Genomic DNA, 11,786 nt, shown 5'->3' with positions numbered 1-11,786 from the left:
GAGAAGCTTTTTTTAGCTTCTTCTGTGTTGCCTCCCCTATGCACCTATCCTCATCCCAATCCATGCAATTCAAATAATGACATGGAGTATGGATATAATCATAAAAATCAAACTAAATTTTGCTTGCCGCAAAATAATTCTTTCTCTTCATCAATTTTCGGTTGTGTCACATTTTTATTTTACTGACAAGTTAATCTTTGATGGGTTGCATGTTTTATCAAAAGATTATACTGTTTGTTTCAATTTGAAAAATAAGAATGAGGTTATAATAATTGCGGAATTTCAAAGAACAAAGAATAATAGTAATGCAGAGATACAAAGCTCAGCACAGCACCAGTGGTCTAGTGGTAGAATAGTACCCTGCCACGGTACAGACCCGGGTTCGATTCCCGGCTGGTGCAAATTGTACCTTTTTTTTTTTAATCATGTTTTAAATATATCACCATAGCATGATGCATAGTTTAGTCAAAAATAGTATCATAAATAGTATTATCTATTCTTCAAGAAAGTCAGTGGAGTTTTTGGTACATTTCATCCAGCTCCAGTGAGAAAATTCTGTCTACAGACAAACTCCAATCAGCAGCTCAGTTCTAGTTGAGAATTTTCTAAGAAACCTGAGGCCTTGAATTTTGGTACCAAGTGGGAAGCATTCCTAAGTCCTAGGATTCTCCCAAAACACTTATGACACTTGATTCTCTGACCCCCCCCCCCCCACATTGATCATCTACCCCTGATAACTACTCCATATATGTAGCACTCTTGATGGGAAGGGCCCAAGACCTTGACAATGCCATTAAGACCTCCCTGCCAACTCCTTTGATTTAGACTTCACAGGAAAGATGTGTAATGGCTATAGACTCAGATCATTTATTTGTTGCAAGCAGGATTGCACCAGTTGTTTTCAGGAATTCATCATCAAGGGAAATTTTTGACAAAGCAGAATCAATATCTAACCATATTGTTATGATTATGTCACAATACAAATATACAGTATTGTAAAATATATAATATATCGTTAAGGAATGATATATTCATCATACTGCAGTTGAACATGATCCTTTTAGTTCTTATGAAATATTTCTTCTAATTTTAGCTTCTAAATTCCAAAAAATAAGAATTTTCATATTCCTCAGATAATAGTTACTTAAGTTTATTATTTATCAAAAAAAATTTATTTTGTTAAAACAACGTTTCCATTTTTTAAGGACAGGATTTGGTTGTTGTCAAATGAGTTCAGATAATTCATGAATTTTGAATTTCGATTCCAAGCAATAATTCTATTCATGCTTTTGGAATTTTTATTCAGTTTCTTTATGCTCCTAATTCATAAAAGAGTAGATTTCATTTCCAAAAACCAGGCAAATTCTCAAAATAACAAAAATGATAAATGCATCAAGAGCACATTTGTTCGCCAAGTTCTGTCAATGAAATGGAGAACCATTTTGGAAAAAGAAGAAGAAAAGATGATTACGCTTCATATCCATGCCAACAATCTAAAGAAAAGAGCCAACAAAAAGAGTCCTCACCTTAATTATGATTTTGCAGACCCAGAACATTGCATCCATCAGATGAACCAAAACACATTAACAGTGAACTTTCTGGATGTCGGTCCCAAATCTTTTGAGAGGATTCATCATACATGACTGTTACCTGTTGTGGGCAGGCTATGGAGGGACCTCCCTTAATAGTCCCACATCGAACAACTCTGGTGTGTGCATGTGCTTAAGAGGGATACGGACACAACTTTTCTTACGAGGCGTTTTTTTTCGTCGAGGGTAAGGACAAAACCGTGAGGTCGTCTGCGTGACGCTGGGGGGATTCGCCCCCGGTGGAGATCACGAGGCAATGCTCCCCGTCTGGACCCAGCCGGAGCGGACAATACTTCGTGGGCCGAAGCGTGGTTCGCCCCGACAACCGCTTGATACGTGCGCACAACAGTGGCACGCCAGGTAGGGGGCACCCACCTCCTGTCTGCACATGCACCCTCCAGAGTGGGGGGCATGTTGTGGGCAGGCTGTGGGGGGGACCTCCTTTAATAGTCCCACATCGGGCAACTCTGGTGTGTGCATGTGCTTGAGAGAGATACGGACACATCTTTCCTCATGAGGTGCCTTTTCTCGCCGAGGGTAAGGATAAAATCGTGAGGCCGTCTGCGTGACGCTGGGGGGACTCGCCCCCGGTGGGGATCATGGGGCAATGCTCCCCGTCCGGATCCAGTCGGAACGGACAATACTTCGTGAGCCGAGATGTGGTTCGTCCCGATGATCGCTTGACACGTGCGCACAACATTACCAATAAAGATCCGCAATTCAAATTAGAAGATCAATAAAATACTATGTGATTAGCCTCTGAAGGACAAGTCAAGCAACTGCAAAAACTAATGTATTGAATGTTAAATCATAATTTAAGTACATACCAGTAAAATTTTAGTGTAGCATAAGAAACACACTCCAGTCAAAATTGCAAAAGAAGCTTTCTCCCCTTTTCTATCCAAATAAATGGATTCCCTCTTTCTAGTGCTCTGTTATGTTGGCAGTCATTATGATGAAACGTGGACTCATCGTCATAATACTATTATAATGACCAATCCACTAGTACCTAAGTGGGTTGTCACACCCACGACGAGTGCTAGAGATTCGAGTCCCTTTAATGTCATTGCTCTATATCACTAGCAAAAATGCTTCCTTGTTGGTTAATTGATGTGAGTGCAGGAGGGGCCATTGTCAATTTGTAATGTAATAAAAATAGTTCTAAAAAGAAAGAATCTCTCTAAAAGAGTTGTTTTAGAGAAAGAAAGTAATTATACTTGATAGTTTAACCTAAAGACATGCAAATTATAATATTATATGAACCACATGTTCGATTTTTGGTATCTTTTTTTTCCTTTAAGTGGAAAAGGATCTATTCCTTGAATGCTAAAACCGCTCGATGCGACGCTTCAGCATCACCAGTTTATTGTCATTCTAAATTATGAAGCTCGATACTCAATGAGAACAAAATCGTGAAAATCAGATCATGGATATTTCTAAACTTTGAATATGAATTTTCCAAGAAAAGCAAGATATGAGAATAATGTGTTTTAGCCTAAATTCTCTTGAAGAACACTAAATATACTTCATCACAATTATTCTAGCAATGCTACTGGGAGGTGGAACGTTGCACTAGCTTCACTCCAACGATGCCTTTATGATGCATGTAGCACAGTATAGCACAGAATACACCACTCAAGTTAAGAGTACCATTCTCTCACAAAGAAATATCAGAACAAGTACAACTAGAACGTAAATAACAACCTAAAGGGATAATACTGAATGCACAAAAAGGGTTATGGATAAATAAAAGTAGAGTGACAAGCACTGAGGGGCTATCATCACCTCCAATGACAATAGGAGAGCAGTGAGAGAGGTCTTGATGTCTAATATTTGTGGTGGGTCACTGATCTCTTTTTTGGAAGGACAGCATAAGGACCTTCCCTCATGCTCTCGTGCTTTTGTATATTTAATGTGTATGTAAAGCAAGCTAAATATATCTATGAGGTCCTTTACAATGTGTAACAGTAACCACTACTAGTTGATCCACCAACAAAGCACAAGATTTGGGTGATAAAGTTGGCAGACAAGAGTGCTGTAGCTCTTATTTATAGAGTTCTGCTACAAAAGCATGAGAACTTGCTTTGCATTTATCTTATTATTTTTTTGAAAAAATTACTGGGTACATTTGCAAGCACAGTATCATTACCTCAGGATTTTAGAGTCTAAAATGCCCATGAGAACCTAACGGTAGATCCTTCAATAAGCTAAGATAAACCTTGTCTGATCATGTTCTTTTGACCAAGGCCAAGCATCCCCTACATCTTCTTTATTCGACACCACATATATTAACCAACTCACCAAACTCATAACCTCTGTGTCTCTAATTATTCCCATGTCCTCCTTGTCTCAAAATGAGCATTTTTCTCTCTGTTCCGTAGCTTTCTTCTCCACCACCTTTCTGAACCCCAAGACCAACATATTCCTCTTCTCCCTTCTCTCTCACTCTCCCACTCTTTGCTATGACCATGAAGAATCACCTGCAGCTTTTCTTTCCTGCCAGTGTACTGTTGCTTCTATATGTGTTTTTGCCTTCACTGTCATCGTCAACCGTCGATCACAAACAGGACGTTTATTCAAGTACCAAGACCGACGGAGAAGCTCTGCTCCTTTTCAAGAACTCAATCCAGAAGGACCCAAATGGAGTCCTGTCAAGTTGGCAGCTCAATCGAAATCCATGCAGCTGGTATGGAGTCTCCTGCGATATAGGAAGAGCTACTCAACTCAATCTGAGCGGCTGCAATCTCTCAGGGACTCTCTCATTCTACTCTCTCTCATCACTTGACATGCTATCGGTTCTCAATCTCTCTAACAATGTTTTTTATATAAATTCCAGTACTTCTTTGCTTCAACTCCCGCATGCATTGAAACAGCTTGATCTCTCTTCTGCTGGAGTTGTAGGTCTCATACGAGAAGATTTCCTCTCAATTTATCCGAATCTCATGCATTTAAATCTTTCGCACAACAATCTTACTGGTTCTGTGCCAGAGAATCTTTTAGCCAAGTCAGAGAATTTGCAAGTTTTCGATCTCTCTTTTAACAACTTGTCCAGTAGCATTTCTGATCTTAAGTTTGGAAACTCCTGCAAGAGCCTGCTTTACATGGATCTCTCAGTAAACAATATGATAGATATCATTCCATCTTCCTTGTCCAATTGCACCAACCTGAAGACCCTAAATTTATCATTCAATGCACTTGTTGGGGAGATACCACAAGCTTTCGGTGAACTGAGAAGCTTAGAGAAATTAGACCTTTCTTATAACCACCTCACTGGTTCAATTCCATATGGGTTAGCGAATGCTTGTGGATCCCTTCAGCAGCTAAAGCTCTCCAATAACAATATCTCTGGTTTAATACCTGATTCGTTCTACTCATGCTATTCACTCCAATTGCTGGACTTGGCTAATAATAACATCTCGGGTCTTTTCCCAAATGATGTTCTCCGAAACCTCGTTTCCTTGGAAAGCCTTCTGTTGAGCAATAACTTTATTTCTGGACCATTTCCAAGTTCCATCTCTGCATGCAAGCGACTGAAAATTGCAGACTTCAGTTCAAACAAGGTTACCGGAGTCATGCCTCCTGATATCTGCTCCAGTGAATCCTTACTTGAAGAGCTACGAGTTCCTGATAATTTGATCACTGGTCAGCTTCCACCTCAATTGTCAAACTGTTCCCATCTCAGGACAATTGATCTCAGCATCAACTATCTCCAAGGTATAATTCCACCAGAGTTTGGCCTGCTCAAAAACCTTGAGCATTTGATGCTCTGGTTCAATGGCTTGCATGGCCAAATCCCTGCTGAATTAGGCCAATGCTCGCAGCTCAGGAACCTCATCCTCAACAATAACTTCATCGGTGGTGACATCCCAGTCGAACTGTTCAACTGCAGCAAACTTGAATGGATTTCACTCACCAGCAATGGAATCACAGGAAGAATCTTACCAGAGTTTGGCTGGCTCTCCAGGCTGGCAGTCCTCCAGCTTGCTAACAATAGCCTCGGTGGAGAGATCCCAGAAGAGCTTGGGAACTGCAGGAGCTTGGTGTGGTTGGATTTGAACAGCAATCACCTGACAGGTGAGATCCCACCACGCCTTGGCCGACAACTTGGAGCAAAAGCTTTAAGTGGAATTTTATCAGGCAATACCTTGGCTTTCGTCCGAAACGTGGGGAATTCATGCAAAGGAGTGGGAGGATTGCTGGAATTTGCTGGAATCCGGCCGGAGAGGCTACTGCAAGTGCCAACTCTGAAGACTTGCGACTTCACAAGATTGTACTCTGGCGCAGCTCTAAGTGACTGGACTCATTACCAAACACTGGAGTACCTCGATCTTTCATATAATGAGCTTCATGGCAGTATCCCAGAGGAATTCGGGGACATGGTCGTCCTACAAGTGCTGGACTTAGCCCACAACAAGTTGACAGGGGTGATCCCAGCATCCCTTGGCCGCCTTCGAAACCTTGGAGTCTTTGATGCCTCACACAACAAATTGCAGGGTAGCATTCCAGAATCCTTCTCCAATCTCTCCTTCTTGGTACAGATAGACCTATCAGGTAATAACTTGAGTGGACCGATCCCATCGAGGGGGCAGCTCAGTACACTTCCTGCAAGTCAGTATGCGAACAATCCTGGCCTCTGTGGTGTCCCCTTGCCTCCATGCCAGGAGGCAAACAACCTTCCCACTGCAACTCCATCAGACTATGGGAGTGAAGGTAGAAGGAGCTCAGCTGCTGCTTGGGCCAACAGCATTGTGCTGGGCGTTCTCGTCTCAGTTGCCTCCATATGTGTTCTTATAGTGTGGGCAATTGCAATGCGAGCAAGGCGAAAGGAAGCGGAGGAAGCCAGGATGCTAAATAGCCTCCAGGCTACACATGCAGCAACAACTTGGAAAATTGGAAAGGAGAAGGAGCCTCTGAGCATCAATGTCGCCACCTTTCAGAGGCAACTCCGTAAGCTGACATTCTCACAGCTCATTGAGGCCACCAATGGCTTCTCTGCAGCAAGCCTCATTGGTTGCGGAGGCTTCGGAGAAGTGTTCAAGGCCACGTTGAAGGATGGCTCGAACGTCGCAATTAAGAAGCTGATACACTTAAGCTATCAGGGCGATCGAGAATTCATGGCAGAGATGGAAACCTTGGGCAAAATCAAGCATAAGAACCTCGTGCCTCTCTTGGGTTATTGCAAGATAGGCGAGGAGAGGCTTCTTGTTTATGAGTACATGAGGTTCGGGAGCCTCGAAGACATGCTGCATGGTAAAAGGGCCCGGGAAATGATGCTTAGCTGGGAGGAGAGGAAGAAGATTGCAAGGGGTGCAGCAAAGGGCTTGTGCTTCCTCCACCACAACTGCATTCCTCACATCATACACCGTGACATGAAATCAAGCAACGTGTTGTTGGACAGTGAGATGGAGGCAAGGGTGTCAGACTTTGGGATGGCAAGGCTTATAAGTGCATTGGACACTCATCTTAGTGTAAGCACCCTTGCCGGCACTCCTGGCTACGTGCCACCGGAGTACTATCAGAGCTTCCGGTGCACCGCAAAAGGCGACGTGTACTCATTCGGGGTGGTGCTGCTTGAGATACTCACAGGGAGAAGGCCGACCGATAAAGAGGACTTTGGTGACACCAACTTGGTAGGTTGGGTGAAGATGAAGATAAGGGAAGGGAAAGGGAGGGAGGTGATTGATGGAGAGCTGCTGCTTGCGAGCAAAGGTGACGAGGAGAAGGAGATGATGAGGTTTTTGGAGATCACACTGCAGTGTGTGGAAGACTTCCCGTCGAAGAGGCCCAACATGCTGAACGTGGTGGCCATGTTGAGGGCGCTCAAGACTGCTGCTGTGGATGGAAGTATTGCTTGATAGAATTACTAGTTTGTTCTTTTGACATGTTGTAGTTTTACTTTGATGACTTGTGTTGTTATATTATCGGTGGATGATGCTTTGTTTTAGAGAATACTACTATGTTTGCGTTCAATAATTAAATGGAATCTCAGCTAAAAGTATAACCTGAACAAGTAATGAACGCCGGTTGGAGAGCAGTGTTAATGGGTTTTGTTGAATTCTTTTTTTCTTAATTAAGGTAAATTTGGCCTGCTAACAAAGTGTTGATGTTTCCTTGCTTCCTAGAAAGCATGGAAGAGATGTAATTTTCGATCGGACGATTTCAACTTTGAGGCAGCATACAATGGATTTAAAGAGACTCTAAGGTGGTTCTCATTATTGTTTCAGTAGGAATATCGGCCAAATATACTACAGTAGTAGACAGTGACCAAGGAAAAGGAAACAGAGAAAAATTCTGGTAAACAAAAGCTACTCATTTAATTGGCAATAAATCGAACATGTGATACGCATTCTTACCAGCCCGCATCTATCGCTAATCAATTGCGACCTGAAACCTTAGCAGAAGGTCCAATTGGACGGCTGAGTAGATAACAACGGCTTTCTTGAGGTCACAGTAGCGTTTAACTCGTACTCACGTAATAAGAAGCTTGGCGAGTTTTTTGCCAAAACAGTAACCGTATTTCTAATTTCTACTATAATGGGTCGTATTTCCATACTTATAGATTGCATATGGTGTATTGCCAGGCAACCTTGAAAGGTAACGTAGATTACTTTCGGGATAAATTATCATCATTAAATTGATAATAATTTATGTTGGTACATATAGATACTATTGCAATAAAATTATTGAAAATCTTATTTGACATATTTGATATGGCAATCAAATTATTGATAATATGAAATCAAATTTTTTAAATATTTCTAATAATTTTATTCGAATATTTTTTTTTCCTCCGATGAAAAGTGGCGAAAATGACATGGGAGTAGTGATAGTATGGAAAAGTGACGGACCAAAAGGTATGGAGAAAGGTGATAAGGAATAAGAGTGACAGATATGCGGATAGGTAAAAGGAGATAGAGGAGTTGTGGACTAGGGCGCACGTAGAAGGGGGTGGACTGGAGAAGGATTGGGCAAAGAATTTTGCATAATTTTTTTGAAAAATAATTTTATTTAAAATTTTTATTATAATATTATCAAAAAAATTGTAATCTAAATAGCCATCTCTTCCAAGATAATCGAAGGTAATCTGGATTGTCAAGATAATTTAAATTATCATCCAAAAAAATATACGTTAAATTGCTAGCAACCTGATACCAAATGCAACCCTAGTTTAAATTCCCAAACTAAACACTGATATGTAATATTGACAGAACACAATGGTGTTTATGTAATCTCAAGTTTGGGCCAGTTGCGGTACGCCATATGCCGAGTAGCTCAACTTTTCGGGGCGCCGGACGAGGCATGTGATACTTCTGTGTAGGAAGGATAAATATAAAGGGGTTATATGTAATACTCGTGTTACCCCTAACGCCTCGCGGCGAGACTTTGGTTAAATTCGGTGGAAAACGACGGGGAAGATCGAGAAGAAAGCGAGGAGCCTTCTTCTTCTCGGGTCCAAAGGATTTCCAAGTGCCCGTGGTGAAGCCGGCAGCGGAAATGGCGCCCTCCAATCTCAGAGTATAGCCTTTTAATCTTTTTTTTGTGAGCAATTCCAGATTTCTTTTGGTTGGCATCAATTGTTTGATGATTTCTAGAGTGAATATCTGATTGGCATGTTATAGGTCTTATATAAAAAATAATTTGTAGGTTTATATGCTTAAGATTTGCTGGTTTTATAATTTCTTATGTTTTTTTTTTTTTTTTTTTTAATGTCATGGGAGGGAATAGCCACCTGTCTATTATTCAGAGGAGAAGAGAGAAGAATGTACGATGGTTTATTTAATTTATCTGATGGGTATGTTACTTATGGATATCAGTTCGTTGTTAATTATTTTTAATTTAGGAGAAGTTTTGTTGGTATTTTACTTGACTTTATAGAAAAGATTGTGCCTTCAGTGTTTCAACCAAGATGCTGAGGGTTGGCATAGCTCTGTGGTTCTTCTGTTCTAAGAAATTGCACTGCTTTTATGATGTTGTCATGAGAATTGTTCTGTATTCCACCCCCAACCCCACCCCACCTAATCAAGGTGTTATTTATCTATCATGATGCAATTATCTGTTTAAAAATTTAAAATTTGAAGTCATGAGTTATCAAAAAGTTTTGGTGAATTGCTTATATTGGAAATCAAGTGAGATTTAGCCCGTCCCCGATATCAGACCTTGCAATTCCAACAATAAAACAAAGGGAAAAAAAAAATATCATCCTAACATCATGAATATGTTCCTAATGTAGCATGCATATATAAAAATGCATACACATATTGGAGCAAGGGTGAAAGGAGTTGTTACTCACTAATATGGTTACAAAGAGGATTTGGATTGGAGTGAGATGTTCGTCAATTTCTTACAAACTCAAAAGATAATAACATGTAATTCTTGATATGACTTTTCTCAGAAAATTATTGATGTGAACAGAAGCTATTGGACACGTAGTTCTTACTTCAAAAGCCTGAAGATCCTTATTAAAAGCTACGAGAGATGTGAAGTTAAACTTATTGATTTTAGAAGCATTTTTGTAAGATAGAAAACCTGCGACTAGGTTTACCCTGCGACCAGAAGATTGATGTCTGTGTCTTGTGGTTGCAACCTGGCTCAGCTCTACTTTGCTATGAACTTGAAAAGTTTTCTTTCCGGCTACATGCTGTTTTATTAGATGATGACAAAAATACGCGATAATGGATTTCCATTAATGCAGGTCATGTTAGTTTCATTATTTATTTGTAAAAATTAATAGAAAATTATTTATGATGATATAACAACAATTTTCTCTTTATCACAAGTACCCTTCAGTCTTCACGGTTATGGTTCTCTTTGAACCCATTTACTACTTGTAAACCCAGTACATTGTATATTACAGTGGCATATAACTCAAGTATGAGCAATAGCTTCGAGATCTTCAACAGAGATGGACTTGAGATTCTTTAATGCTTTGGAGCAGCAAAATCCGAACCTGCTTCCAGTTGGTTTAGCAACTCAAGGTTTGGTGCTATTGAGCAGGGCCGGTCCTGATATTTTTTAGGCCTTGGGCCAAATAAAAAAAATAATTTATTAAAAATTGATATATTTTAAATATTAATTATTCATTGCAGATTGAAAGAGGAGGATTGAAGAGATTTACTTGACTTTTTGACGGATTTTGATCTGATTTTTGACGTCCAAAATAAAGAAGAATCACCAATGGACAGCAGAATATGATGAAAAAATCGGAGACGGAGGAGGAGGCGGGGGAGAGGAGCTACAGATTGTGAGAGGGAGAAGACGTTTGATTTATCCAAAAAAACCGTTGGGATGCTGGAACTCGGGAGAGGAAGAAGGCGTTTGGTTTATCCAGACAAAAAAAAAAAATAGGGGCCTGGGGCGATCGACCACTTTGACCCGCCTCAGGGCCGGCCGTGCTATTGAGTCTATTATTGGTTGACTTGAGATTGTGGCTTGGCTTCAGTAAAGAGCACAACATCAACTCTGTCAACAACTTTATTTGGTGCTTAAGATTAATATTATGTGCACTCTAAGTATGTCCTTTTGGTTTATAGATGACCTCCTCATCAGATAATTGTGAAGTAATTGAAAATGTTCAGGCCTTTTGCACACTCTTCAAGTTGCATATTCTTCTTTCCAACTTCCCAAAAGTCTTTGGCTTGAAACGGACTCCTAATAGTTAACTTGGGCCTTTCTCCTTGATTTGGGGTTTGCAGAAAGATGCCATATGGGTCAGCTTTGAGAATTGAGGCCTAGGCATGGGTCAATGCTAGCATGGAAAAGGAACGATCATCTCTTGAATGTCTTCTATAGCTACAATCCAGTTTTCAGTTTGCTGGAGTTTTTCTAGAAAATGTGAATTTTTAAAAAAAACTCTGAAATGACGCAGCGATTAAAAGTGGCAAATTTCATTTCTTGATTAAAGAATGAGGTAAGTGTAGATCCATTATTAGGTTGGATTTAGATGAGATCTCGGGGATATTCTGCGTAAACTTTTTCGAGGAATGCATGAATTGTAAATGAACTGACCACCATGACACTGTCCTGCCTGATTTCCTCTGTCGAACCCCAGGGATCAAAGCCTGATGGCACTGCAGGTCAAGATGCCATACCCCCGGGGAATCCAGTACATAAAATATCTCAAGCAGGCATTCAGGTCACATGTTAGGTAGCCCAGATAGTAATTATATATGGTAGAATGGAGTGAGAAAAATCCTCATG

The 11,786-nt window shown here is 40.5% G+C and overlaps 1 protein-coding gene and 1 non-coding gene across 2 annotated transcripts; both read left to right on the top strand.

Annotated features, from left to right (window-relative positions):
- The first annotated feature begins 330 nt into the window (after window positions 1-330).
- TRNAG-GCC (transfer RNA glycine (anticodon GCC)) lies at window positions 331-401 on the top strand. Its single transcript has one exon. It is a non-coding gene; the product is annotated as a tRNA-Gly (tRNA).
- Window positions 402-3,885: 3,484 nt separating this feature from the next.
- LOC105056407 (serine/threonine-protein kinase BRI1-like 2) lies at window positions 3,886-7,599 on the top strand. Its single transcript, XM_010938596.4, has one exon. The coding sequence runs from the start codon at window positions 4,052-4,054 to the stop codon at window positions 7,442-7,444; it is 3,393 nt and encodes a 1,130-aa protein (XP_010936898.2). The 5' UTR covers window positions 3,886-4,051; the 3' UTR covers window positions 7,445-7,599.
- The last annotated feature ends 4,187 nt before the right edge of the window (window positions 7,600-11,786 follow it).

This window comes from Elaeis guineensis, chromosome 13, assembly GCF_000442705.2.
Source record: "Elaeis guineensis isolate ETL-2024a chromosome 13, EG11, whole genome shotgun sequence".
Lineage (NCBI taxonomy): Eukaryota > Viridiplantae > Streptophyta > Magnoliopsida > Arecales > Arecaceae > Elaeis > Elaeis guineensis.
This window is presented reverse-complemented; position numbering and strand designations above follow the sequence as displayed.